The 27346-nt window shown below is 52.0% G+C and overlaps 13 protein-coding genes across 13 annotated transcripts; 5 read left to right on the top strand and 8 right to left on the bottom strand.

Annotated features, from left to right (window-relative positions):
- Positions 1 to 127: 127 nt before the first annotated feature.
- Positions 128 to 1266, top strand: M436DRAFT_37141 (Osmotin, thaumatin-like protein; the record flags this gene model as incomplete). The annotated part of the gene is made up of 2 exons (XM_013576536.1): positions 128 to 424; positions 481 to 1266. The coding sequence occupies 2 exons, from the start codon at positions 128 to 130 to the stop codon at positions 1264 to 1266; spliced, it is 1083 nt and encodes a 360-aa protein (XP_013431990.1).
- Positions 1267 to 1725: 459 nt separating this feature from the next.
- M436DRAFT_36049 (uncharacterized protein) lies at positions 1726 to 4683 on the bottom strand (the record flags this gene model as incomplete). The annotated part of the gene is made up of 2 exons (XM_013576319.1): positions 1726 to 1932; positions 2095 to 4683. 2 exons carry the CDS (start codon positions 4681 to 4683, stop codon positions 1726 to 1728), a joined length of 2796 nt encoding a protein of 931 aa, XP_013431773.1.
- A 785-nt stretch (positions 4684 to 5468) lies between these two features.
- Positions 5469 to 6822, bottom strand: M436DRAFT_36121 (uncharacterized protein; the record flags this gene model as incomplete). Its single annotated transcript, XM_013576333.1, has 2 exons — positions 5469 to 5773; positions 5829 to 6822. 2 exons carry the CDS (start codon positions 6820 to 6822, stop codon positions 5469 to 5471), a joined length of 1299 nt encoding a protein of 432 aa, XP_013431787.1.
- Positions 6823 to 8793: 1971 nt separating this feature from the next.
- Positions 8794 to 9366, bottom strand: M436DRAFT_59542 (Prefoldin, subunit 4; the record flags this gene model as incomplete). The annotated part of the gene is made up of 4 exons (XM_013576600.1): positions 8794 to 8986; positions 9039 to 9118; positions 9165 to 9287; positions 9340 to 9366. 4 exons carry the CDS (start codon positions 9364 to 9366, stop codon positions 8794 to 8796), a joined length of 423 nt encoding a protein of 140 aa, XP_013432054.1.
- Positions 9367 to 10102: 736 nt separating this feature from the next.
- On the top strand, positions 10103 to 12087 carry M436DRAFT_36391 (uncharacterized protein; the record flags this gene model as incomplete). Its single annotated transcript, XM_013576382.1, has 6 exons — positions 10103 to 10172; positions 10221 to 10231; positions 10286 to 10796; positions 10869 to 10964; positions 11018 to 11208; positions 11257 to 12087. The coding sequence occupies 6 exons, from the start codon at positions 10103 to 10105 to the stop codon at positions 12085 to 12087; spliced, it is 1710 nt and encodes a 569-aa protein (XP_013431836.1).
- A 243-nt stretch (positions 12088 to 12330) lies between these two features.
- Positions 12331 to 14686, top strand: M436DRAFT_36708 (SDA1-domain-containing protein; the record flags this gene model as incomplete). Its single annotated transcript, XM_013576450.1, has 3 exons — positions 12331 to 12413; positions 12467 to 12754; positions 12808 to 14686. The coding sequence occupies 3 exons, from the start codon at positions 12331 to 12333 to the stop codon at positions 14684 to 14686; spliced, it is 2250 nt and encodes a 749-aa protein (XP_013431904.1).
- A 320-nt stretch (positions 14687 to 15006) lies between these two features.
- M436DRAFT_35620 (ribosomal protein S5 domain 2-like protein) lies at positions 15007 to 15981 on the top strand (the record flags this gene model as incomplete). The annotated part of the gene is made up of 2 exons (XM_013576248.1): positions 15007 to 15742; positions 15866 to 15981. 2 exons carry the CDS (start codon positions 15007 to 15009, stop codon positions 15979 to 15981), a joined length of 852 nt encoding a protein of 283 aa, XP_013431702.1.
- A 410-nt stretch (positions 15982 to 16391) lies between these two features.
- On the bottom strand, positions 16392 to 17577 carry M436DRAFT_35701 (quinone oxidoreductase; the record flags this gene model as incomplete). The annotated part of the gene is made up of 3 exons (XM_013576266.1): positions 16392 to 17296; positions 17351 to 17418; positions 17477 to 17577. The coding sequence occupies 3 exons, from the start codon at positions 17575 to 17577 to the stop codon at positions 16392 to 16394; spliced, it is 1074 nt and encodes a 357-aa protein (XP_013431720.1).
- Positions 17578 to 18359: 782 nt separating this feature from the next.
- On the bottom strand, positions 18360 to 19619 carry M436DRAFT_35732 (FAD/NAD(P)-binding domain-containing protein; the record flags this gene model as incomplete). Its single annotated transcript, XM_013576270.1, has 1 exon — positions 18360 to 19619. One exon carries the CDS (start codon positions 19617 to 19619, stop codon positions 18360 to 18362), a length of 1260 nt encoding a protein of 419 aa, XP_013431724.1.
- Positions 19620 to 20125: 506 nt separating this feature from the next.
- M436DRAFT_35042 (carboxypeptidase Y-like protein A) lies at positions 20126 to 21851 on the bottom strand (the record flags this gene model as incomplete). The annotated part of the gene is made up of 3 exons (XM_013576146.1): positions 20126 to 20367; positions 20423 to 21334; positions 21389 to 21851. The coding sequence occupies 3 exons, from the start codon at positions 21849 to 21851 to the stop codon at positions 20126 to 20128; spliced, it is 1617 nt and encodes a 538-aa protein (XP_013431600.1).
- Positions 21852 to 22527: 676 nt separating this feature from the next.
- On the top strand, positions 22528 to 23597 carry M436DRAFT_35649 (Shwachman-Bodian-diamond syndrome protein; the record flags this gene model as incomplete). The annotated part of the gene is made up of 3 exons (XM_013576256.1): positions 22528 to 22551; positions 22608 to 22659; positions 22753 to 23597. The coding sequence occupies 3 exons, from the start codon at positions 22528 to 22530 to the stop codon at positions 23595 to 23597; spliced, it is 921 nt and encodes a 306-aa protein (XP_013431710.1).
- A 470-nt stretch (positions 23598 to 24067) lies between these two features.
- On the bottom strand, positions 24068 to 24739 carry M436DRAFT_35571 (ribosomal protein S13; the record flags this gene model as incomplete). The annotated part of the gene is made up of 3 exons (XM_013576240.1): positions 24068 to 24362; positions 24424 to 24530; positions 24677 to 24739. 3 exons carry the CDS (start codon positions 24737 to 24739, stop codon positions 24068 to 24070), a joined length of 465 nt encoding a protein of 154 aa, XP_013431694.1.
- Positions 24740 to 25287: 548 nt separating this feature from the next.
- On the bottom strand, positions 25288 to 27150 carry M436DRAFT_36188 (glucan 1,4-alpha-maltohexaosidase precursor; the record flags this gene model as incomplete). The annotated part of the gene is made up of 4 exons (XM_013576348.1): positions 25288 to 25827; positions 25881 to 26542; positions 26599 to 27024; positions 27087 to 27150. 4 exons carry the CDS (start codon positions 27148 to 27150, stop codon positions 25288 to 25290), a joined length of 1692 nt encoding a protein of 563 aa, XP_013431802.1.
- Positions 27151 to 27346: the final 196 nt, after the last annotated feature.

Raw genomic sequence — 27346 nt, 5'->3', positions numbered from 1 at the left:
GACTGGTGCTCATCGCCTCATCATCACTCCCTGGTCCTCTCTTTCCGCCTCCAGCATGAAACATCGATCGACGGCGGCATGCATCCTGGCCCTGGTCTCTGAATCCAATGGCTCGTACACGCACCATATGAAGCAGAAGCTCGCTGTCCGCCAAAACAATGCCGTGAATACACCACTCGTTGTGACAAATAACTGTCCCGATACCATCTACCCAGGCATCGCCACCCAGCATGGCGTCGCACCCGGACAAACTGGTTTCCAGCTCACTCCTGGAGCTACAGTGTCACAAACCGTCTCTGAGGACTGGCAAGGGCGCGTTTGGGGCAGGACGAATTGCAGTTTCAATGCTCAAGGCAGATCGAATGGCGGCGGCCCAGCCTGCACGACAGGAGATTGCAACGGTGTGATACCGTGTCAAGCAGCAGTGAGCAGACGTCCTGGTCCGAACGTACTACTGCAGCGAACACTGACCTTTCTCAGGGCGCCATTCCAGTGACACTTGCTGAGTTTACCCTTGACGCTGGCGACGGCCAAAGTTACTACGACATCTCTCTTGTTGATGGGTACAACCTCCCGTTAGCAATCGTCCTTGTGCCGCATGGCAACTCTTCGTTGGATGACATCCCTCCGAATCTTACCAATCCCTCCTGCGAAGGCACAGGCGCTATGCTTGCTCCATCCAACTTCGACCCATACGGCAGTGGAACCTTCCTCGGCACAAATGCTTCATATCCCCTGCCATTCGAAACAAAGGTCACCACAAGTAATGCTAATCAGTGGTGTCCCTGGGATCTTCAGGTCAACGCCCCGTCTGCTCCTGGGAACAACGTATATCCTTATCCCGACGGCAACATTCAAAGACCTGCATTTGACCCCTGCTTCTCGGCTTGTGCCAAATACAACTCTGACCAATATTGTTGCCTAGGCAAATACAATGGACCGGACCAATGCAGTCCCAATTACTATGCAAAAGCAGCCAAGACCATGTGCCCCGATGCCTACAGCTTTGCGTACGACGACCAATCGTCCACCTTCATCATCCCTTCTGGTGCTGGCGTCGAAGTTGTGTTTTGTCCAGGCGGCAGAAGTACAGTGATCCTTTCCACAAAAGCAGCACAACTTCGCCAGTTGGCCAACACGGGTTCTGTCTCGAGCTCAAGCGGCTCAAATTCCACAGCTTCCAGCTCTGCGATCCCGAATCTTGATGCTCGAACACGTTATTCTTGGTTGGCTCTTACTGTGGGGTTTCTCTTCAGCTGTTCATGATATCCTGATCTTCCCATAAGTGTTTCTGAGAAAGGGCGGGACGTATGCAGCAGCCCTTGGTTTGTAGTTTGGTGCAATTAAACACTTTACACAAGTCCTCATATCCCACGGCATCATGACCACACGCACATGTTTGACTCTCTGCTTCGATAATTTTGTCCTCTGAAGTATTCAATTGCCCGTGCGAATACCGATCGTGACGGCAAAAATCTTCATCTCCACCGTAATCCGCTGTCCAGGGTTGCTCACACGGCTTTACTGGGACTAGCCTCATCGAGCTAGGACTCTGGCACTTCTCATTCTCGTATGTTGCGCAAGGGACAGCCCTGTGTAAGCTTCTCGCGTATCCATTCACTACTACAGGATACAGGTGATTCAGACTGTCGACAGCATTTTCATGTATAGGACTGTCTAGATATACACAGTACAGCGTACAATCATTGTGGTAAGCTAAGAGTCTCAGTTGTTGCGCTGTGTCTTGCCTGCCTTGCCTGCCTTGCCTGGCTTTCCTTTGACCTTTTTCGGTGCTTCGGTCGTGTCTTCTGACAACTCCTCTTCGGCGAACAGGGCTACGAGCGCGTCTGTGTACTTTTCCATCTGGGCAATGTCTCCGACTTTGATCTTCATGTAGTCGAAGGCAACACAGACTTTCATGTCGCTGCCGGCCTTGATTTTGATGTGCTTTGCGGCCTTGTTCGCATTCGTGGCACCAGCAGGAGCCTTAGTATCTGATCGAGGCACAATCGAATCAACTGTTGGCGCATCGGCCTCGTCGTCAGTGTTGGTCGTAGTGTCCATCTCGTCTTCGTTTGCCGCTAGCGATTCGACGGTGCCATCTTCTTCATTCGTGTACTCCAACACGGGAACCTTCTGGTAGCGCTGGCTGAAGTGGGTCAAGACGCAGGCTTTTGCTCCCATGCCCAAGGCCACGCCGAGGGCCTCACTGGTAGTAGTGTGGTTCTTTGCTTCAGCATCTCCCTGAAGCTCGTCATCAAACGTTGCTTCGTGAATACACACTGTGCTGCCCTTGCCAATGTGCGTGAATGGTTTGGAAGGACGGCAATCGCCCGAATATGATGCTTTGAAGCCCGAAGGGAACGTCACCGATACAGCACGAGCGCCATGACAGTGCTGGACCTGCACACACTGGATATCCAGCAGGTTCAATGCTTGTGGCGAGACAAGGGTACGAGCCATCTTGTCGGACCACCGCTCTCGAGCAGAAGGAGATTCATCTTGTTGGGAGGCACGTGGCATGAACCATTGGAGAGTTGAGCTGATGTTTTTGTTGATGATGTTGGGAGTGATGCACAACGGTGCCAGTCGTGAGAACCCATAGTCGTCCACGTTGCTATACTCCTCGAGCCACTGCAACATTGCTGGTTCTGAGATTACAGACAATCGATCTTGCTTGCTAAATGCAGCAGATGCATCGAAGCCAGCGTCAGCCGAGTTGATGAGCGGCGCTGGTTGCGACTTGTGGACAACTCTGTACCATTCACGGACGACGGAAACAGTGCCAAGATGGTGGTCGGCGTGCATATGACTGATCCAGATCACCCGCAGCTCTTTCATGATCTCGTTGAGAACATCAGGGGGATATACACGTTTCAGCTGGCCCAGAGTGTTCTCGCCAGCGTCAAGAAGCATCGACCCCCAGCCGGGTACGCGTACGAGTGTTGCTGAAACATTGCGATACTTGGATGGTAAAGCTGAACCGGTTCCCAGGGTGGTGATTTCGACGTCCTTCTGCGGAAGGCTGTCTGCCCAAGCTTGGAGAGCTTGCTTGCTGGCTGCGACATCCTCAGTGACCATTCGAGCCTTGTCAAGGACGTCTTTCGACATTGCTGCCTTGACTGTGTCAACATCTAGCAGAGCGTTTATCTCATTGTCCTGGACCTCGATAGATGGCTCCAGCACCACTTTCTGCCCTCGGTCGGCAACGAATACTAAATCCTTCAACCCGCTTGCAGATTCAAGATCTTGTGCAGCAGATGTATTGTCGTGCACAGGGATGCCATAACGTGTGGGGTCGATTTGACCAAGTCTTATCGTAGCACCCGCGGCCGAGTCAAGTGCCAGTCTGTTAGGACAGAGTTCTGGAGAAGAAACGACATGTTTCATGTGCTTCATGTCTTCGATGAACTGCTTGAGCATGGGGTGTGACGCAACGTCCGGACCAAGTATCCAAATGAAAGCACCAACGCCCGCCATAATGTCTTCCGACGTCCATTCGGGGCGCGAGACCAAGGCTTCGACGTAATTGCGAGAAGGCAGATCGATAACAGCCGCACCTCCACCTTGTTTACTTGGCTCCAGCACCATATCTGGTGTCACGGTCTCGCCTTTGGAATTTACAACGTTCTGACCCTTGCTTAGAGCTGTGAACTTAGGGCCCTTCTCGACACCCAATTCTATGGCTCTCTGCGGCAGGAACCTGCCTCTTACGATGTGGTTACGGAAGATGTACGACATGGCTACCTTGGCGGGTTCGGTGGGCGGCAGAGTTTCGATGAGAGCGCCAGGCCAGGGACGGCGGACCATGACATTGATGTTTGGCACTGGCTCCTTACCCCCCGGCATGGGACCGGTGTACTTCACCAGCTTGTGAGTTTCGGGGTCGTGAACGAACAGCGTGGCAGGCAACTGTACTTCCTGGATAGGCGTTTCGACAAGAGCATCCAGACGCCACGAGGAATCAAACATGTTTGAGACAACAGCCTTGGACATCATCAGGGCCTTCTCTTTGTCTGTGTTTTGGAGAGGCGCAGGATTTCTGAGAGGCTGCTGTCCGTTGAGCTCATCATAGCTACGCTTCCGAGGGCTAGTCGAGGCGCTCGATGATGTTGAAGCCGGAGAAACTGGCAATGCCCATACTTGGATGTTGTCATCTGACCAGGTAGGCTCGACTGAGGGGGCTTGGACCTGATGGTGGCCAAACTCGTGTACATCCACAGGCATGCCTTTACGAAAGACAAAGCGACGAGCAGTAGCCAGGGTGTAGTTTAAATTAGGCCCACCGAAGATAGAAAGTCTACCTTTGTCTTTTTGTTGAAGGGCAGCCTGCTCAGCGGCCTGCTTGATAACACGTTCGTCGGTGATGTCGGCACCTTGGTGCTCGAGTTTGTTCAGAATCTTTCGTTTAGCTTCTAGCAAGCCGTACTGAGCACTTGACGAGGCAGAATCGGCCAGAGTCAGGATCATGCCGATCAGACCACCAGTCCTTTCCCATGTCGTGTCTCCGGTCAAAAAGATCTCGGATGTCTTCAGCAAGCGGACTTTCTGTTCGACAGAAGCTCGTTGTGTGCCCTCGGCGATGTTTCCAACAAGATAACGCTTGTTGTCGAAGTGCAGTAGGAGCGAGGTGCCAGGTGTGTCGGCGGTTGGCGTCGTGACGAACTGGAAGAAGGATCTCATCCTGCGCAATGCCGTATCGTCGGTCAAGCCTGGGCCTTTGGGCACTTGGAGGGAGGCGGATGGTGGAAACTCGAGATGGTGATGCAGTCGCAGTCCTCTGAGCTTTGGTGCACGGCTCAGACGCGAACGAGCCGAGCTTTGTACAAGGTCTCGCAGTGCTTGTAGCTTCCCAGGCTTGGGCTGCCGTCTTTGGACGTCTGGTGTCTTCTTGTGGTGGTAAAACAAGTCTTGTGTCAGGTCCGCAGCACGCTGGTGGTGTCGCGAGTTTTGCAATCGTGTGCAGGTTGCCAGTAGTCTTTGCTGCGACCACGTTACTGATTTCAGACTCGACAACGAGCTCCGTGAGAATGCCAGATTTGCAGTTGCTGTGATGTGTTTTGCTGTGCATCCATGCATGACGACGGTCTAAATTTCTTGTCCATGTCAAGCATTGAAGCACGGTCCGCCGCTTCCACTCCCGCATTTGTATCTACTTCGCGCTTGCCATACCTGAGTTTGAGCATCCGAGCCACATATAACCGACACTTGGAAACACATCTGACCATGAACTCCAGTTTCAAGTCTATAGAGAATTGCAATATCTACATTGTGAAAGAAAAGTGAACCACTGCCGAACGCCAACATTGCCCGAGAACGCTTCCACAAGGCGGGGGAATAGAGTGAATCATTGAGGACCAAAGGAGAGAATGTTTTGACAAAGGAAATCAGATGCCACGACATGTCAAGCAGCAACAAACGAATGTGGTCTCTCTTGGCCACCCAACCCCAACATATAGCTTCACTTCCTACTGGAAGTTGTTGGGCACCTGAAGACCATTGTTCAAGTTCAGCAGAGACATGTCAAGGGGTGCCTCACGCTGCGAAGGCACCGAGCCGGCAGCACCCTGTTGGCCTTGTCCTACAGGACCGGCAATGCTGGGGTCCTTGCTGATGTCTTCGATGAAAGACGAATATGCAGGGTGACGCAACAGAACCTCGATGAGACGGCGACAGCGTCCATTCTCTTCTTGGAGGCTGCGGTTCTCCACTCTAAGGTCGTTGGCCTCCTGTGCTTTCATGGCAACTTCGCCTTCGAGCTGCGAAATGTACTCTGGGAATCTGTTAGCCTGTTTCTTGACTGTACACCTTCTTAGACACAAGCTTACCCTTTCTGCGAGAGCGGAAGGCACGGGCAGAGACTTTGTTGCGAAGCTGGCGTCTCTCTTTGCTGCTGAGCTTCTTGCCCTCTTCGCTGTTCAGGAGACGTTCATCCTCGTCCATGTCTTCCTCTTCCTTGCGCATGCGGGCAACATGAGGAAGCATGCCGTTAGCAGAGTCGTCCTTGCCAGAAGGTCCAGCACTGCCTTGGCGCATCTGGTTGAGAAGGCGTGCGATGCTCTCCTCGGTGTGGGGATCAGACTGGTAAGAAGAAGCGCGGCTTCTGTTGGGCTTGACTTCGGCTTGCTGTTGCTGCTGGTGTTGTGCTTGCTGCTGTTGCTGTTGTGCAAGGCGTCTTTGCTGTTGTTGCTGAGCCTCGAATTGCATTCTTTGCTGCTGAACCTGAGCCTGGACCTGAGCTTTGGCCATGGCTGCCTGCTGTGCCTGTTGCTGGTGCATGCCGGGCCACACTCTGCCGACATTGCTGGGAGAAGCGTCGTTGTCTCTAATGGAGGTTGGGTCGACGAATTCGGCGGAACGTGTCTGGGAAGGGCCGGGCTGGGGGAAGTAGATGGCAGGAATGGTCTGGGTGACGTTGAAGTCCATGCCCATATCGGCGTCGACGTCGATGCCAGAAGACCAGGAGCCATTGAAACCGTGGTCGAAGGCCATGTCGTCAATGCCCGAGTTGAAGCCGCCAAAGGCATGGCTGGGGGTGAAAGTGTCAGAGACGGGCGGGTTCATGGCAGAGAGACTGGCGACTGAACCAACCGGGAGGCCGGTCTGCTGCTTGAAGCGATCGTATTCATGGCTTGGGCCGGTAAACATGTGGGCGTCGTCTGCCTCGAAAGGCGAGGGGGCACTGTAGTAGGCTGAAGCATCGATCGAAGGGCGAGGGGTAGGGCCCGAGAGCTGAGGAGAGTTGAGAGAAGTGCCCTGGTTGAAGTCGAAGAACGACTCCATATCAAGATCCGGCTTGAGAGCATGGGGGAGGCTGCCCATCTGGGCAAATTGAGCAGTGGCCATGGTGCTGGGTGACGGGCGAGGGGCCAGAGGAGCGATGCGTGCGAGGTTATGGGTGCAGCGGATGCGCACGTTGCGGGATTACGCGGCCTTGTGCCAAGACCAAGAGGCGCCTTTCGGGATTAAAGGTGAGCGAGTGACTGGAGATTGAGGCGTTGGCGTCTTTGCGACGAGGGCTGGCGATGATGTGAAACTGGCGCGGTGGTGATGCCGGAGAGGATTGCTGACGGAAAGGGGCAGGATGCAGAGATTGAGAAGGGGGGGGGGGGGGGAAAGAAGGAAGAAACGAAGAGTTGCGATCGGGCACGAATCGACCGTGGAAACGAAGGAACGATGACGGGCGTGCCTTTCCGAAACACACAGCCTCACAGACCACCCTAAGCAAGCCTTCCGACTCACCGGCCTCAGTCAGCCCTGTGGACTCTGGACACTGGACACAAACATGCCTGTCCTCCCTCTCCACGCTTTCTTCTGCCAAGTTGCCAAATGCCCGCCTGGCACGGCCTGACGGGGCTTTTCGACACCGAGTCCATACCATGAATCGATTTCTCACTCGACAAACTTTCGCTGTTGCTGTGCTATTGAGTTTCGATTAAACGCGCCACAGCTGGATGCCCGGCACAGCCTCGCAGCTCTCAAAACTTTTGCTTTGGTCAAAACTCTCGATGTTATCCCCGTGAGACTGGCCTCGTTTGCCAAACCCGGACTCGCACCTATTTGTGGCCGACACCGGTTACTCCGTCAGTATCCGCCAAGTCGTCAGACCTGTGCCGCTGCGGTTGGCGTTTTCTTCTTGACACTTGGGGACGATCATCGTTTGTGCGAGCCAACTCTCCAAGGTTTGTTTGACGACAACCAATTCAGACACCCTCCACAGTAATATTCGATTCTAGAACGATGGGTATCATGAAACTCGTGGCGCTGCTGAGCTTGCCTGTCGGAAATGTCTGATCTCTGGTTTTGGCATCGACTCACAGCTGTCCGCCACATGGTGCTCAACTTTAAGGTGAATATTGCTACTGACCATGACTAGAAGCTACATTGAAACCCGTCACGTAGTTTCTCATCAAGCGCTGTAGCACAATATTGCCATCATCAAGGACTCCTCACTCTTTCGATGAGGACAATGAGACCTCGTTTACCAAAGACTGAGATCTCATGTTATCACCTCTCAGTGATCCGATACAGATCGACGACTGTCAATTTCCCGATAAACTTATCACATCTTTGCGCTTATAACAAGCTTGACTGACACAGCCTTAAGTGGAGGCCATCGCGCGTGTGTCCCCTGAGCCACTTTGTGTTTATAAATAACGATTCAATATCGATCTGAGCCACATTGCAGCGTTCATTTGCCTTTCCCAGAGGCATATAGCCTTCTGGACTTGTGTGAATCACAATGCTGTCTCAAGACAGAGCGTCATCAATTGAGAGCCGTGTGTGCTCGGCTCTCTCTGGACATGTTGTTTGTCTGGTAGCATCGCGGGCCTGCATATAAACACAGGGGCGGTTTCTTTGATGGGAATCGAATCAACATCTCACTGTTTATCAATGTTTGAAATTGATTTGGCTTGATTTGAGCTGTAAACATGTGAATCTCGCTCCAGAGCTCAAGGGACCGTTGTTCTTCGAGGGACTCTGCAACGGTGGCTGGCCGCGAATGAAGGCGTCCCCTATGGTATCGAGTCTTTGTTGCCGAAGAAAAATCTATTCGGCGTGCGTCAGCAGCTGCGCCTGCAACTAGCTATTTTAGGGGTTCGTGCAGACCATGCCATCTCCGGCAATCTGCCACTATGGCAGGCTAGCTCTCTCGTTATTTCATGCGCCCCTGAGCAGTCCCAAGCAGGTCGTGCGTGGTCTTTCCTGTCCCGGCCATGCTCCTAGTACAGGTGTTTAATTGGAGCCTTTGGCGCAAATTCCTGTGTCTGATTCGAGCAGTGTTGTCCTTGCCTATGCCTCGAGATTGATGCTGCGACCAAAACGACCGTAGAGTGCCGTCTTCAGCTGCTGCATCTCTTCCCTGTGCTCGCTCAACTTCTCTTCAACAGCCGTTACATCGGCATCGATCTTCTCAATTGACGCTGTCAGCAGCTCCTGAACCTCGGGCAAAGGTAGAAGGAAGAAGGAGTCTCCGATCTTGTATCTAGAAAAGACATGAGCTGAGCTCTAGATGTGCAGCATTCGCCATCACTTACGAGACCTTTTCGTCTTCGTCAGCAAGCTCGAGTTCTGACGAGACTTCTTCCAAATCCTCCTTCTCCTTCTGTAACACACGCTATCAGCAATTGTATCGTATGTCCTGGTGAGAAAACTGAGAGAACCTCTTTAGTCTTGAGCTCCGCTTGCAAAAGCTTCTCTCTCTGATGCAGTGTGCTGAAACGATTGATCTTGTCCTGGTCTTCGCGGCGGACCTCGGTCTCTTCACCTTCCTCGTCTTTCGATAACTATATGATTATGAGCACATAGTCCCAGTTGCATGGGTGTCATAGTGTTTACCATTCGTCTTGACATCATGGCAGCCATGTTCGCGATTACAATATTAAAATGGTTGGTATGTATGGCTAGAAGAATCGCCAGAACACGCTCTCTGTTGATGCAAACACGATCAAACTGCTTGGCAAGAGCCCTTAGTTCCCCACCTTTGCCTCTTTTGAGACTTGAACATCTTTCTGCCCCATAAACATCGCGACGAGTACATTACCATCCATCGCCTATGCCTTGTCTCTGTAAGCCTTGGGTACGAGCATGTGATACTCGTTGTAGACCATTACTAGTAGTCTTTCCTTCGCGCAACATGCAATCTTCTCACGCAACCTGATCAGTACAAGTCTGGCAAGACAACCTGTCTTTCGTATTTAGAGTCTGAGGGTGGCAGAAGTCTGAAGGTCGGTTGCTTGCTCAGGAAGGCACTTCACGATCTTAAAGACGAGCTGTTAGCCTCCCTAGAAGCGGCGAATCAGCGCGTCCGTATTCAAGACAGAATATGCGCCAATATACCTCAGCCGCAAATTAGCCCCACTACCTGACCACCACCACTTGCAGAAACCAACACGTTGCCTGCAAGGCTGTGGATGCCTTATAATTCTGACAAAGGAGGATAGTACCAACACAGACGGCCTCTGTATATATATATGACTCGATCTTTGCTTACTCGTCTCACGATTTCCTGTGTCACCTCCCCTATCAAGGAAGGCTTTATTGCTGTTTTTGCATACGAGCATTGACTCTCACATATACACGGCACACAAGAGCACCCACCATGATAACTTCTCCTACAGCTGGTCGAGCGATCCTTCGCAAGCCGAAGAAGATCATCTGTGCTCTTGATGGTGAGTGGATGACTTGATCAGTTATGAACACGCACTGACACCGTACAGGTACCTGGCAGGTGCGCAATTGGCGTCTCGTATCAAACGTGTTGAAGTCCTAACCACCTCTCAAGGATAGTGATTCTGGCTGGATTGATGGTAGTCTCAAAACGCCTTCCAATGTCACCAGGATTTCAAGAGCAATCAAACCCGAGGACAGCGAGCATCACGCTCAAATTGTCTACTACCAGGCAGGTATTGGAACGGGTCTGGGATTGCGAGACAGGCTATTAGGCGGCGGGACTGGATTAGGCCTCTCTGAACACATCAGAGAAGCTTATTATTTCCTGGCCAACAACTACTCATCTGGTGATTCGATATTCCTGATTGGCTTTTCTCGAGGCAGCTTCACAGCTAGAAGCCTTGGTGGACTCATCGGAAACCTTGGACTGTTGAATAAGAAAGGTCTCCCCTTCTTTTATGAGATATTCCTTGATTGGGAGAATGCCGGCAATCCAGGATCACGGGAGTCTTCGTTCTGGGAACATTATCGCGATCCTTTGGATCCGGAAAAGAAGAGCATGCCTCAAACGCCATCGAATGATCCGGCAAGAGTTTACGACTATCTGGATGAGTATCGCGCCAGTACGTACGGCGAGGGGCTTATATGCCATCAATTGCAGTTCTGACATGGGCTGATTCGTGTATTGCTCACAGTGCTGCGGAGTTTCGGACTAACCCATGTCGTTCCAATTCGGGAGAATGAGACACGTGATGTGCCTATCAGAGCGATTGGTGTCTGGGACACTGTTGGTAAGATGAGCTCTTCTATACGAAAACCTCACGGAAGATTCTAACCTTGACAGGTGCCCTTGGTATTCCAGTCAACCCGTGGCTTCAAAAGCATCTCGGGCTACCTGGGTTTTTGCACGAGTACAAGTGGCTTGATACAAAACTCTCCGACAAGGTGGAGAACGCATTTCAAGCTTTGGCTTTGGACGAGCATCGAGCTCCTTTCTCGCCTGCTGTGTGGGAGAAGTCGGAGGGTAGTCACACGGTAAGTTGGCGTAGGTATTTGGTCAAGTCCTTGCTGATTGTGCCGTAGTATCTGAAACAAACGTGGTTCCCAGGAGCACACTCCAACGTCGGCGGTTCGTACGATGACACGGCTACAGCAGATATATCGCTAGCATGGATGATGGATCAGCTTTCGGGCGAGAGTAGGGCTTCTGACGATGCGCCATTGGACAAGAAAGATTGGATCGAGTTCTACGACGATTATCTGGACACGCAACAAGCGCTGAACACGGTTTGGTACCAGAACCATCCGCCTGTGCGAGGATGGTCTCTGGGCGCAATCTACAACTCGTTCACCTTTCCACAGAGCCTAGCAGGGCGAGTGGTTCGAACACCTGGACGATATAGGGTAACGAATCCATTGACGGGCATGCAGAAGCATGGCGGGGTGCTAATGAAAAATACGCACGAGAGTATCCATGCTTCGGTCAGAGCGCGTATGGATCTCGGGGGGTCTGCTTCGGAGTCCAAGCCCAGCATGTGGTCAAAATTCATGCGATGGTTGCGGAAACTGGTGGGTAGGAACGGTACAGTGTTATACAGACCCGAAGCATTGCGTTGGTGGAGACTTCACGATGGACACAGGCATCATAACGAATTCTCGATCAACTCCAGACTTACAACGGGAGGGGCGGAGAGCTCTACAAGGGCTCCCTGGTGGGAATGGATTGGCAAGGACAAGCTCGTTCCACAAGGACGGGTGTTGAGCGAAGACGTACTGGGAAGGTACGAGTTGCAATTGCTCAGACACTATGCAGAGGTGGCCGACGAGATTGAGGCCAGCAACAAAGGACTGGCGAGTGTCGAAGAACTAAGGAGAGTGCAAGAGCGGGTGGCTCGAAGATCGGTGACAGTGTAGGCGTGTGTAGCAATGAACAGTTGTTCGGCGAGATCAAACACAATGGAATGTACGTATCAAGCCAGCAAGTCAGGTTTTGCAGGGAGAGGCCGAGTCTGGCTTGACGGGGCGGCCGAGATGCCGGTAGAGTTTGTGGGGTTGACCTGAGTTCTGCTGACCGCCCGGCAGTCAGAAAAAGTCCCCGAGTGTTTGAAGCGACACAGAGCGAGTTCGAGACAAGGCCGTAGTCGACTCTCGCACAACATGGTCAAGCGCAAGGTTGGAGCGCTCGAAAAGGTCGATGCAGACCTGCCAAACCTGCAGTACAAGGTCCGCAGAGACCCAGCGTACGTCGCCTCACCATGCCAAAGACACGCTATGTACTCTAACACGCCGCCAGATCATACAAGGATGACTTCAACAACCAGTACAGCCAGTACCAGGCTTTCCTACAGCTCTTCATGCAGGCTCCCAGCTCGACCGATTCCCAGGGTCTGGTCAGTCTCCGCGAGTTGATCGACTTTGTTGCACACTGCGCCGACTGCTATCCTAAACTCACTGCCGACTTTCCCACCGATCTCATGGCCTTGCTGCGTCTGCACCACGCCGAACTGGAGCCCGAACTGCGTGACAAGGTCGTAGGCAGTCTGGTTCTGTTGCGCAAGAAGGACATCATCGACTCTGCAGTGTAAGTCGACCACTCTCGTGCTACCGCCCTCTGCTGACTCTCTTGGCCTGCAGTCTGCTCAACGCTCTGTTCCCTCTACTAGTCGACACGGCTAGTAAAGCCCTCCGTACTCTCTTGTTCACAAAGATCATCTCCGACCTCCGTACCTCCAACTCAAAGTCCACCAACCACAAACTCAATCGTACCATCCAGACTGTTCTCTACAATTTGCTCACTTCCGATCCCACTTCTGCCAAGGGTGTCTGGGCTGTGCGCATCACTCGAGAGATGTGGGCTAGACAGATCTGGACAGATGCCAAGGCCGTCGAGATCATGAAGGAGGCCGCCCTCTCACAACACGAAAAGGTCGTTACCGGAGGTGTCCATTTCTTCCTGGGTGGTGACAAGGAGCGTGAGGAGAAGGCAGAGGATGACAGCGACGATGAAGAGAACATTGACATGGGAAAGCTGCGCCACCAGGCTGGTATCAACAAGAAGACTAAGAAAAAGGCCAATGAGCTCAGGAGAGCCGCCGCCACAGTCAAGCGCAAGGAGAAGAAGAAGAAGGCCCCGCATCCCCTCAATTTCTCCGCTCTGCATCTCCTTCACGACCCTCAAGGCTTTGCCGAGAGATTGTTCCACCAGCATCTCAACACCCAGACCCCCAAGGCCAAACTCAAGCTCGACCAGAAGCTGGTCGTCCTGCAGCTCGTCTCTCGCCTCGTCGGTCTGCACACGCTGACTCTGATTCCCCTCTACTCTTACTTCATCAAGTACCTCACACCCAAACAGCCCCAGGTCACTTCTTTCCTAGCATCGCTTGCTCAATCTACCCACAACCTGGTTCCCCCGGACGCCCTCGAGCCCCTGGTCCAGAAGATCGCTAACGAGTTCGTTTCCGAAGCCGCTGCTTCTGAGGTCGCGTCGGCGGGTCTGAACGCAATCCGAGAGGTTTGTGTTAGGCAACCCCTCGCTATGAACGAGACTCTCCTTCAAGATCTTGTTGAATACAGAAAGAGCAAGGACAAGGGTGTCATGATGGCCGCCAAGGGTCTTCTGAGTCTGTACCGTGAGGTTGGCCCAGAGTTGCTGCGCAGAAGGGACAGAGGCAAGGATGCCTCGATAGGCATACAAAAGGGTACTCTGAAGGACCGAAAGTTCGGACAAGTTGAAGCAGGTGGTATCGAGGGTCTGGAACTCCTCGAAGAATGGAAGGCAGAAGAGAGGAGGAAACGACGCATCGAAAAGGGCCTTGACCCTGATGCTTCGGACGCAGATGATGACGATGAGGAAGAGGACGAAGAAGCAGGCTGGAGCAAATTTGATCTCGAAGAGGACGATGATTCAGATGAAGAAGGCTGGATCAATGTTGAAAGCGATGGCGAAGACATCAACATCAGCGACAGTGAGGACGAAGACAAGAAACCAAAAGCGAAGAAGCAGAAGACGGATGTGGATGCGCCCAAGACGACCGAGGATACACCAAAGGACCCTATTGCCGAGTTCTCCAAACTCGCTACGACACGGATTCTTACACCCGCAGATCTTGCAAAACTACAAGAGCTACGAACGAGTGCAGCTGTGTCCAAACACATGCCCTCGCAAAAACGTCAGCAGCAGACTTCAGGACGTCACGCCGACGACCCCCTCACAGCTGCGGAGATTGAAGGTCTTGCGTCGCTTTCTTCGCGTACGACCAAAGAGGAGAAGATTGCACTGGCGAAGGGAGATCGTGACGAGAAACACCAGTCTACCACGGCCAAGCGCAAGGAGAAGAAGGAAGCTGAGGGCAAGAGTACGACCAACAAGGAGAAGGCTCGCAAGAAGAACTTCCTCATGACTCTAGGAAAAGCCAAGAGAAAGGGCAAGAGAAGTTTGGTCGATCAACGAAAGATTTTGAGAGGTCATATTGACCGGCAAAAGCGTGGTGGCAAGCGTGGAAACGCAGGATAGATGGCAGATTACTTTTTTCTTTCTTCTTCCCGAATGTAATTCATACATGGAATAACTTCCGAGCACCGCTCTATCTGCCTTTATGCCCTCCGAGTCAACATTAGTGACTACTTTCAATGCCCGGTCCTTGGTGAGCTCTGTCGAGGAGGTAGGAAAGCAACCACTTGTTCCGTAGGCTACGGTATAATCGACGGTCGTCGGGCTGATTTGCTCGTTTGGAACGGCTTGGCATACGTCTTTTGTCGCGTCGACGCGGAACGACCAACGACCATTTTCAATCAACTCCCTTCACGAGAACGACATCAATTATCCATCTTGCAATGGCGAAACGCCCTAGAAGTCAGTCTCCTACAGGAAGCGCTTCAGGAAAACAAGACCATGACTTTTGGGTCTCCGAACCAATTGAGGATCGCTCAAGCACATTCCGGGCATTCTTCTCTCCTACTATGCCTGCAAAAGAACTTCAAAACTTGGATCAGATCAAAGATGCTTCGCACCGTATTCTGGCATGGCGAAGTCCCTCATCACAGAGAACGTTGGTCGGTAACGTGCGAACTCTCGAAACCGGTACAGACGACGATGGAGAACGATACGGAGGCCGTCACGTCCTCAAAGTCATCGAAGAGATGCGAGTGGAAGGCGCTGTCGTTGTTGCAAGATGGTATGGAGGCGTCATGCTGGGACCTGCCCGATTTGCCCACATCGAGAACTCTGCTGGGGACGCGATCCGGGCTTGGCGGCAAAAGGAAGACAGCGAAGGTCAGAAGCGCAGACGGGTCGAAGACGAGGACATGGAGAAGGCCACCTTGATTTTTGAGCTAGCCGATCGGGATCAAAACATCCTGGTATTGAGACGACTGCTAGAGGAAAAGACAAGGCACACGCAGCCACAAGCCGGACAGAAACCTCCCTCGAGCTCCCCACTACCGGCGCCTGATTACAGTAGCATGCCTCTTGAACGCCTGAGACAATTCGACAAAGCTCGAGACAGTACAGTCGCATTCCTTCTAAAGAAGATTGATGAAGCAGAGAAGCAGAACAATCCACGGAGCATAAGTCCTGATCCTGTGTCTACTCAGCCTAGTAAAGACGAGAGTGCGAAGAAGGGGCCCGAAACTGCTGCGGAAGAGATTGTTAATTCGATCCAACGGCCCGCTTCTAAGAATGAAGAAAGCTCAGAAATCGGTACCACCGCTGAGAGCAATTCAGTCTCGGAGTCGAAGCCAGCCAAATTGGCACCTCTCAAACCTTTCGAGGAGGAATCAAGCGACGATGACGACGATAGCGGAGACTGAACAGTATATGCTGTAATGACTACAGACACAAAGCTATCTCTACTCACATACTGGATTCAGGACCAACAGAGCATTAAACGAAAGTCTCCCAAAGTTGAGCGACACTCTCAGCATCTCGGGATGATATTCTTGGTATCCGTATTCACATACTTCTTTCTTGAGATTCTGCCCGAAGTATTCGGCAACTTTGCCTTTCTGGTGGGGTACCGCGACTCCAAAGGTTCTCGACACGAGCTGCAACACTGCTAGAAACGATACGGTGGTTCGCAGACACTACTTTGAGTGAATGCGATCGAACAATGAAACGCAATGCGTATTTCGACAATCGGCCCTCGAAGTATCGATTCTGATAGAGTCTCACACTCGATGGCTATGGGCTCCTCGTCACTAGCCTTTATCTAGTCCATAATCTATGTAAAGGCAGTGCTTCCTTCACCAAAATCGACGCTCAGCCCGTTCTTGCCCATTGAGCCTCCGCTCTCGATTGCTTCATGCGCCTTTCTCAGGCCCTTTAAATTCAGTCTAAAACTTTGCTGCAGATGGGTCTTGACTTTGCCGTCTTCGACCAATTGCCTGAGCTCTTCCAGGATCTTGCCGTGGCTGTCCATATCCACTCCATACCACGGTTTTGTACCCAATAGCTCCCAGACAAAACTCAGTGACTTGGCCATAAACTCCGTGCCATACATTTGGATATCCTGGGCTTGTACAATCGAGCAGACTTTGCCAAATGGAGCACAGATCTTGGCTGCTGGCTCGATGTAAGGAGTCGTAGAGTGTGTGATGAAGATGTACTTTATTGGTACTTTCAGCCCTAACTTTTCGATTTGTGGTGGGAGGTCTTCACGATGGTTTACAGTGTGAGTAGCTCCCATTGACTTCGAAAACTCGGTGGTCTCCGGTCGCGATGTGGTGGTAACAACCACTGGCAGATTGAGGACTGTCCTGGCGATCTGGCTTGCAACCGATCCAACGCCTCCGGAACCGTTGATGATCAGAAGTCCAGCTTGTTCGCCTTTTTGGATTTCCATTCTCTCGACAAGGGCTTCGTATGCAGTGATCCAAGTAAGGGGCAGGGCTGCAGATTCGATGAAGTCGAGGTTCTTAGGCTTCTTTGCAACAGATCTAGAGTCGACCGACTGATATTCTGCATTGGAGCCTTGTCGAATGGGTGAGCCCGAGTAGTAGACCTCATCTCCAGGAGAAAATTTCTCCACTTTGGGGCCGACTCGTTCGATCAAGCCGGCTCCATCGAACCCTATGATCTGATAGCCGCCTTCGCCCGGCTTGGGTTTGGGTACGTGATCATAGTAGTCTGTGTGTCTGATGTCAGGATGGTCTGTTCTTCTTTTGAAACTGTGATACTCACCGGCATAGTCATCATAGATTCCAGCCCTTACTTTCATATCGATCGGGTTGACGCTTGCAGCTTTCACTCTACAACCAATCAGTTTCGGTTTTCCATTTCTGCAGACTCGATGGTAGTGGGACTTACTGCACAAGTACATCGTAGTCTCCCAAGTCCGTAGGCTTTGGCACTCGCTTGTGCACGAGATTCTCAATTCCGCCATACCTCTCCACGACGATGGCATTCATGTCAGGCATGGTTGGTAAATTGAGACTGTTGATGGTTCAAGGTCAGGAAGGACGCAATAATGAACAGCCCAAGTTCAAGATGGAGGAAGGACTAGGGTACTTGGATCGGACCTCATGCCCGTGACAAGGGCAATATATTTGCCGGGTCATCGTGATGTCAGTCGGACTTCGTTGTCACCAGAGTTACAGTCGATGATTCTTGGTCGATCAGACATCTTCTGGGCTCACAGCTCCCTTGTAGATAACTGATGATACCCTACAGAAAATGCGCGGGATAGGTGAACATATGTATGAACTGCTCGCAAGCAATTGAGGATCGCGGATTTTTGGTGCCAGGGTCGTACCATGAACAACTGCTGTCATTGACATAACCCTATCGGACGGAGGGCTAACCACCATACTTTACAAGTAGACAGCTACCAGCTGTTCTTGTAGTATAGATGATTGGCTAACAACTGTCATGTAGGATCGACATTGTGTGCTAAGATGTGACGGGTGACAGGTCTATTAGCACGCAGGTGAAAGACCCTATCAAAGTCTCATCGATGACGAATGTTGCAAGAAATGATCACAGAATCCCCTCAGCTCATCGACAATTGTAAACGTCTATAACACAAGAAGTATGCTATGTGGTGTTTGTCTATAACACGATGAACTCCGAGACCTTGTTTTCCAACTCGATATCCAACAATTGATGAAAGGACAGGGTGACTGAGCTTGAGACGAGACCAATTGCAATCTTGCGGTGCAATATTTGTACTGAGACACTATGATCCCTCCACCTAGCAAGCCAATGGATGTTTACCGAATTGACTCCTCTCACCAAGCTCGACACCGTGTCTTTGGGTCTCCACAGCATAGCTCAACACCCTGTGGTTGTATTCGTCTCTACCGATGTTCCCTTGAAGCCATTCTCCAAGAGTAGAGGCATCGAATGCAGCCTGACTTGTTGAAGCTGCAGTATGAGGCCTAAAGCCAGCTAACGAGTCTCCCACCAGTAACAGCTTTCCATCAAAGAATTCGTTGTTCGGCGAGATGTTGTCGGTAATGGCTTGAACGAATGGGTGTACCGTCTTGTTAACCAACTCAGCGAACTGAGGTGGCAAGACATCTTTGGAATCCCGTTGCTGCTTCGTCCAGACTTCAGGCTTCATCTGGTCCGGAGGAAGCGTGACATGGTGACGTGACTGATCTTTTCCTGTCATCAGGTCCACCAGCTCATCACTGTCTTCCTTGTAGTTTCTATACCAGACCCAGTTCATCAACCTCTGGCCGGGTTCCAGCGTGCCATTCTCTCCTGGGATTGCGTAAGCCAGAATTTGAGTACCGTCGGCGTGGTAAAAGGCAAATTTCTCGACAAAAGCTTTCGCAGCAGATTCCGAGATCTGAGTCTCGGGCACGGTACCTCGAAGGGCGACGTAACCAGTGTATGTTCGTTGGACACTTGGGAGCAATGTCCTTCGTATTGATGAACTTGCTCCGTCGGCGGCGATCACCAAATCTGCCGTAATTTCCACCTCTTTGTCGGACTTATTCATCCATCGTACGCGAACACCCTCCGAGGGTCCAAGGTCTTCGACAGACTTGACGTTGCAGCCGTATTGATAACCCGCTGTGCCATGGCTGACATTCGATAGTTTGTCTTCCAGTTTCTTGAGATCCGGACCGGAAATGTAGTCCTTGATGTCCATGTCATCCACCCTCCATCTGAGATATCTGTAAAGACTATCCCAGCTAGTCATTCGTTGTTCCTTGTTCTCAACACTTCCCCGGATGACATCGCCCTTGCGATCAAGGTACAGTCTCTGCTTACTCAGAACGGCAAAGTCTTGCCCAGGACACACGTAGTGGGAGAAGAAAGATTGTGTATCGGCTCCAGCGACCACTCCTGCGCCCTGATTATGTAGAAGTGCAGTAGGTGATCTTTCGAGAATTGTTACTTTGACTTTTGGACAGTGGACCATGATGGCCAAAGCATGCATCAATCCGGCTAGAGATCCGCCGACGACAACAACACTTTGTAGTTTAGAAGGTTGAAGCATGCTGAAGGTGAGATCCTGGAGTTACAGAGTACGGCGAGAGAGAGAGAGTGTGCACAGTGTTGGCTGGAGACTCTATATGAGTATAATTTTATATTGCTGAAATCTTCCTACACGTCATTAATATGCCCGCATAGCGCTCTCGATCGTCGCAAAGAAAGCGGTCGATCAAGGTGGCTTCCACGTGCTGACCCAGCCATTTCCTCTCAACTCTCGCGACCACATACGAGCTGTAAATAGAGCCGATAGAACATAGAGTGGACAACTCCACTAAGTCTGTGCAATTACGTCTCAGAAGATGCTGTCCTGCTTCCCAGAACCACTCGTCGCTTGTTTTATCACACACCGAAGGATGTAGCACAGAAAAGATGAAATAGAAACCGGTGTTGAGTCATCTAAAATGCTATTGATTGTACATAGGAAAGTGCGGCTGCGATTACAAACAGGCAATATTATACATGTGCCATTGGGAAGAGCAGTGATGGCAAGAATGGTCGGCTATGCGATGTTTAAGCCAACCACTCACCAGCGACCCAGCGGTTGACCATCTCGAGGGAGGCAACAGGCTGGTCGTAGGGGACCATGTGGCCACCGCCATCAATTCTGAGGAAGGTGAAGTTGCCACTGCTCTTGACGGCTCCAGCGGTGGAACCATCCAGGAGAACGTAGTCCTTGAGGGGAGTCTTCTTGAAGTCCTTGTGGCCGGGCCACTCGAGGGCCTCGGTCCAGGCTTGGTTTCCGAGCCAGTTGCCTATACAGTGTTAGTTATTTGATCACGCAGGAGCAGGAGGATGTGGGGAACGTACAGATATAGTCCAGAGAACCAGCGTAGATCAGGACAGGAATCTCCTTGAGGATACCAGGGACGAGGCGGTGGAAGGGCTGCATCCAGTCGCCAGCGAAGAGGAAGTTTCTGTTGATGTCAAAGTTGCAAGAGTCGTACTTGCTGACCTCGGCACCGAGAGCCTTCATGACCTCGGGTCTATTGAGGTACTCGCTGATCCAGTCGAGCTCGTCGTAGCAGAGGCTGTTGCTGCCGCACTTCTTTGTGATGTCGTAAGGGTTGCGGCCAGTCTTCTGGTAAGGGCCGATCATGGCGTTGTTGCAGTAGATGGAGGCAGGAACACAAGACCAGACGCTCTCACTGTCGTAGCAGCTCTGGATCAAGCTCAAGCAACGAGGCAAGGCGTTGTCCATAGCCTGGCACTGTTGAGGGTCAAGGACAGCAGGGGAACCACCCTCGCCACAAGCCATGGGGCGGTACTCGGGGTACTGGGTCAGACCGTCGGTAAGACCGTTACCGATGAGAACGGACTGGAGGTTGATGTTGCGCTTCTTGTGCGAAAGAATCTCAGAAGCGAAGACGGGGATGTAGTGGCCAGCGTAGGATTCACCAGAGATGTGGAAAGGCTGGGTAGCGTACTCGGGGAACTGCTTGAAGAAGAGAGTCAGGAGGGCGTAGACATCCTTGCCAGCGGCGACGGTGTTGGTGACGGAGCCGCCACTGTACGAGTAGCCGACGTTGACGGGCTGATCAAGGAAGATGACCGAGGCGTTGGCGTTCCATGAAGAAGGGTTGTACTTGAGGCTGCCGTCTTTGTTGATAGACGAGGGGCCAAGCTCCATGAACAAACCGGTCAGCGAAGAGCAGCCGGGGCCACCGTTGAGCCAGAGGATGACGGGGTCGTTCTTGGGGTCGTTGCGGGACTCGAAGAACCCTGTGTGATGGGTTAGCGGATGCTACAGAGAGCAGGTGAGCAGTGGCGACTTACAGTAGAACAGATGCTTGTCGTCCTCGTCATCGTCGAGGTAGCCACTGTACTGCTTGACCTTGTCGACACCGAGGTGGCTGGGGTCGACCTTCTTGGTTCTCAGGCTGTAGTTGTCGAGCTTGCCGTCGATCTCTCTCTCCTTCTGGCCCTGAGCATTCTCGACCCAGACGCTCTGGATATCAGCACCACTCATGATGTGGTCCCACTCATTGTCATGCTTGCGCGAGTGAGGCTTGGGCAGAGAGAAGAAACTGGTTTGGTCCATTGCTTCGGGGAACATGAGGGCGACCTCATCCCAGATCTGGCGAGCCTCGCCGGTCAGGGACTTGAGGGACTCTTGCAGGTTGTGTAGAGGCTTGGACCATGCGTCTGAAGCGTGCTTAGGGGCCTTGAGAATGGACTGGCCGGGGGTGACGGCAGCCGTGGCGGCTCCGATCAGAGAGGCGTATGCAGCGACCTTCATGGCGGCGCAGATGGATGTGTAGCTGCTGGTAGTGCTTTGTGCTATCAATGCAGCACAGGATCGAAGGATTGATGGAGAAGAAGGATGGGTATCAAGAAGCAGACCTCGAGCTTATCAAGGTAGAGTGGATGGAAGAAGAAGAGGGGAGGAAAGAGGCAGCCTAACAGACGGAGCCCATGTGTGGGGGATCAAGGTCATGCTTCCACATGCACGGTTGGTTCCTGTCCTGCCCGCCTGCCGAATCTGGCAATGATGTGGTCCAAGACGTCCGTGCTTGTCTTAATCAGCATAGCACCTTGGACACCTAACTATGATAAGAGTCTGAGCTCTGTGTAAGAATCAAGGGAGCGGAGAGGGAGATGGACAAATCAGCTTGAGTGGCTACAAGTGTGTCACTGCAGTGATAGACGACATCTCCCGTCCATCAGAAACATGCAAAGGAACACACATGGATACGAATGTGGTTGCAGACTTGACGCTGGCTAAGAAAGTGGCACGCGGCGGATACCATCTCCTCTGCGAGCTTATCTGCTTCCCCAGTGCGTGCTGCCATGACGACGTTTTCGCGAGGCGCGAACGGCTTTAGCAGCTTTTCGCGTGCCCGGACTCGTTTGCATGAATTGATACTAACCCAGCCTCTTTTCAATATTGCATCGTATATTCGTGCACTATCAAAATGCCTTCGGCCCAGATCAATCAGGTATGTGCCTATCTTGTACTCGACATCGGTACCATGATACTGACAGTCATGCGCAGCCCTCGAACCAGATCAGACTTACAAATGTCTCTCTTGTCCGCATGAAGAAGGGTATGTATGTTGCACTCTCCCTTGCGCACAACCCTCCCGACTTGCATACGGCGCCAGCTTCTTCTCGACTGTCACTTAACTCATTCCTCCCAGGCAAGAAGCGTTTCGAAGTCGCATGCTACAAGAACAAAGTCCTCGAATGGCGTTCTGGCGTCGAAACCGACCTCGACAATGTCCTTCAGATCCCGAACGTCTTTCTCAACGTCTCCAAAGGTCAGGCTGCTCCTTCAGCAGACCTGCAGAAGGCCTTTGGAAAGGTGCCCTTGAATGACATCATCTTGGAGATTTTGAACAAGGGTGAACTGCAGGTCGGTGAGAAGGAGAGACATGCTCAGTTGGAGAGAGTCCATGCCGAAGTCATCGACATTGTCGCAGGCAAGCTAGTCGATCCTAAGAGCAAGCGCGTCTACACCACTGGCATGATCGAAAAGGCACTCGATCAACTCAGCAGCCAAAGCGGAAAGGACACCACCACTCCCAGCGCGAGTGGCACCGCAACTCCCGTCGAAGGCGAGAGCCATGCCGAGCACAAGTCGAAACCCATGTGGACAGGCGTTGTGACTACTCGCGATGCCAAATCTCAAGCACTCAACGCCATGAAGGCTTTGATTGCACACCAACCCATCCCAGTCGCTCGCGCAAGAATGAGACTGAGAATCACCTGCCCAACTTCGGTCCTGAAGCAGGCAGTCAAGAACGCATCTAAACCCGGTGATGAGGCTGAAGGTGAGGCACAGGCAAAGGGCACAGTCAAGGACAGGATACTCGGCTACATCGAGCAGGTCGAAAGCCAGGACATGATGGGCGAGGAATGGGAAGTGGTTGGTTTCGTCGAGCCAGGCAGCTTCAAGCCCCTCAGTGAGTTTGTCAGTGGACAGACAAAGGGAAGAGCCAGAGCAGAGGTTTTGGACATGGCTGTCATGAACGATGGCGACTAGTGCATTATTGGTGGAGAAGTGTAGTCTTTCTTTCTTCTGCTTTTATAGCGAACATACCCCAGGAGTTTGGTCTACATCAAAACTGCTTCAGCCTCATGTCGAATACATGGTTCCCTATAATGTATCTTGACGTGCTACAATCACCATATACATGTGTCGCGAAGCTTGTTGACATGTGCTGGACACTGCCTGGCCTCATCAAATCACTTTACAATAATCAATCTCATTGCAGAGGATAATGCCGGAGCGACAAAGAGCATTGTGTTTGTTAACGAGAAAGAAAAGGATTTTATTTTCTTCAACAGCACAATGTCATTGAGATTGGACCACAACAACAACCATAGTCTTGCGCCATATCCATGAAGAAAGCCGAGAGCAGACTGCTTTGGTATTTTTGATTCGGCTGTAAAACGCTGCACCACCACACGCCCCAATATCGTTCCGGGAAAATGTTGTAGAAAGCGAGTCGTTTACTTCTTCTTGCTGACACCGACGGTGCGACCACGACGGCCGGTGGTCTTGGAGTGCTGACCACGGACGCGGAGGCCCCAGTAGTGGCGGAGACCTCTGTGGGCACGGATCTTCTTCAGTCTCTCGAGGTCCTCACGGAGCTTGGAGTCGACACCGTTGGCGAGGACCTGGAAGTCCTTGCCGTCGACAATGTCGCGCTGTCTGTTGAGGAACCACGAGGGGATCTTGTACTGGGTGGGGTTCTGGATGATGGTGACGATGCGCTCGAGCTCTTCCGAGGTGAGTTCACCGGCGCTGTTTTGATGGTATTAGATGCCAGTGTCTTGGGATGTATGTCCAGAGGCCAAATGCGTACCGCTTGCTAAGGTCGACATCGGCCTTCTTGCAGACCAAGTTGGAGTAGCGGCGACCGACACCCTTGATCTTGGTCAGGGCGTACATGACCTTCTGCTTGCCATCAACCTGTAACACGTCATGTCAACACTGGTCTTTTCTGGTCGTCTGGCGATGCGTGCGAGTGCCTGTGGCTTTGCGTGGTTGGATGTAGAGGGAGGCAATTTTGGGTATTGGAGGGTGCGCAATATCGGGCGGATCGTGGGCATGCGTACGTTGGTGTTGAGCAGACGCAGAATGAACTGGAAGTTCGACTTTTCTCCGGAGACGAGCGACATCGTGGCGGTTGATGAGCGATGTTACTGTTGGCGGCGCGAATACAACCAAATCAGAGGTTTGCGGATGGATTTTGGCAAGTGCGAAGTGTGTGCCAAGCCCGAGCTAATCGCGCACAACTCTGTCTTGGCGTCTTCTCACTCCAGACTCGAGCTTCACTTTGAACATCATGGAGAACATGATGCGTGTTGACAATCGACACGGTCGTGCAATTTCTGGCCAAATGCTAAGTCCACTCAGATTTTACCAGCCCGAGAAGCCCAGTTCGAAGGCAACATGACCAATGAACCATGCACACAGAGTAATCGTCACTGCCCTTGACGGCGCGACATTGTGAGTTGCACCGCAGGATGTAAGAAATGATTGCAAACGAGTCAATTGTCTTGACTACGACTTGATTTCTGCTAGATCTTACCTTCGGATCTGCATCTCGACCCTCAAATGGTCGGATCATCAGCAACTAAGATACAAGAATGCCCGCTTCCTGCTTTCCAGATCCTCATGCTGTAGATCAAGCACTGCTCAAAGCTTTCCTAAACTAGACAGCCCATCATTGCATGGTGAACTTTGCAGGATGACAAGCTCCGAAATCTGCTCTGCCCGGTGCCTCCTTGCGAACGTAGACAGCGACACTCTTGTCGGCGCACCTGAAGATGCCATAGCCTCTGTCATCAATGGTGATTGCATCGCCACAATTACCAAGGATGTCGGTCCAGACCTGACCAGCTTTGGTAGGGCCAACGAACATGCTGTTCTTAGCAGCACCTCCGATGCTCATGATGACGACGCAGCCGTCAGCTCTGTCCCAAGTACCGTGACGGACCCAACCAATCGAAGTTCTGCTTTGAAGATAATCGGTTTGCTCGCCGTAAGCAAAGAGTTTGCGGCCAAGGACAAGAGCGGGCAGTTTGCCCTCACAGGCTGCTGATGAAGTGTGAGGTCCCTTGGTTCCGTAGAGATCACCCCAGAAGACACAAGGCAGACCTTCGCGGCGCAAGAGCATGATCGCGTAAGCCAGAGTCTTGAAGTAAGGCGCGATCGGGGTGTCCACGGCCTGACCTGGCTGGGTATCATGGCTGGTTACAAGGGTCTGTGTATGCTTGTTAGTACTTGTGCATGACCGATGATAGAGCAGCCACTTACCACCGCATTGCTGGGTCGGTGTTGGATCAAGGTGTTCTTAAAGACCTTTCTCAAGTCGACGTCAAGCTTGTTCTTTGCCATAGAGACCTTGGCAAAGTTGCTCAGCAGTGGGATGTCGTAAGCGTACACTCCGCTGTCCATTCTGTCCATCCACTGCAGGATCTTGTTCACATTGCTATTGTAGAACTCGCCCATGATGAACAGTTCACGATTCTGGCGCTTGGCCGCTTCCTTTGCAATGCGGATCCATCCTCGAGTGAACATCCAGCTGATGTGAGGTACAGCATCCAATCTGAAGCCATCCACGCCAACTTCGCTTACCATCCACTCGCCCCATTTTTGCACATCCTCTCTGACTTCAGCGTTCGAGTAGTCGATGTTGGAGAACATGAGATAATCATTGTTGCCATTGGAATCATCGACATCGGTCGCCCAATCCTTCTTGCGCCAGTTTGGGTCAACGGCTGCTCCAGGACGAGGAAGTGACTCTGGAGGATCGACGATTTTGTAAATGGCATTCTTCTGAGAGCGCTGGTCCCAGTCGGTGCCGCTGAAGTGTTGCCAGTGCCACTTTAGGCTGCTGTAGTGGTCTCCGCGGCCAGGGAAGTTGAAGTGGATCCAGGGTTCGATCTTCCTTGGTGCTGTCTGCTCAACTGTGCGATCTGTAAAGTCTTGATCAGTTTGATGCACAGAGTGACGAGGGCAAGGCCATGTGTACCTTGTCTGTCGACTTCGACAGCCCAACACTCCTCCTTGGCGTCTCCGGCTGTCTTGTGGTTCAGCACAGTATCCCAGATGATCAGGACATCCGAGCTCTTGGCCTTTGCGATCAACTCGTCCAGCTCTTCTCTAGATCCCCACTTGGTTGCACGAGTCCATTTCTGATCGAATTCGCCGAGATCCCAGAGGTCGTAGCAGTCGTAGCCGTTGCCGTGTGGATCGTTGGCCTTGCAGCCTGGTGGAAGCCAGAATGCAGTGATGCCGACGTCAGAAAGGGTTGAGACTGTGTTTGCGAGACGGCTCCAATGTCCGCCAGGTGTGTGCCATTCGAATGCTTGCAACAGTGTTGAGTTCTGAGGTGTCGGTCTGTTCGTCTCACTTGCTGCTTTGACAGCTGGTGCTGTTGCTGTTTCGTTGGTCGGTGCTACGTCATGGGTTAACTTTTTTCTACCACCAAAAGTCGCTTCGAGAGATCGCGCGACTTACACTTTGTGCGACCGTCAAGGAAGCCTTCGAACCTTTGTGCTTTACTGCGCAGCCACGAAGCCATGGTTGATTGTGTGTTGATGAACTGTATCGGAGATGAGTTTCAAAAGACCTTGCAAGTTGTTGTGCCGGAGTGCGTACGGACCAGGGCCACTTATTTATGTTTGCTGGGCTCGAGTCATTGATGCCTTGATTTCACTTGTAGCACTTCTCACCCTTCAGTCATACATCGAGTGAGGCTGCCATATTAGAGATGTGAT

This window comes from Aureobasidium namibiae (assembly GCF_000721765.1).
Source record: "Aureobasidium namibiae CBS 147.97 unplaced genomic scaffold scaffold_1, whole genome shotgun sequence".
NCBI lineage: Eukaryota > Fungi > Ascomycota > Dothideomycetes > Dothideales > Saccotheciaceae > Aureobasidium > Aureobasidium namibiae.
Note: the sequence above shows the minus strand (reverse complement) of the source record. Positions and strands in the feature narration are given on the sequence as shown.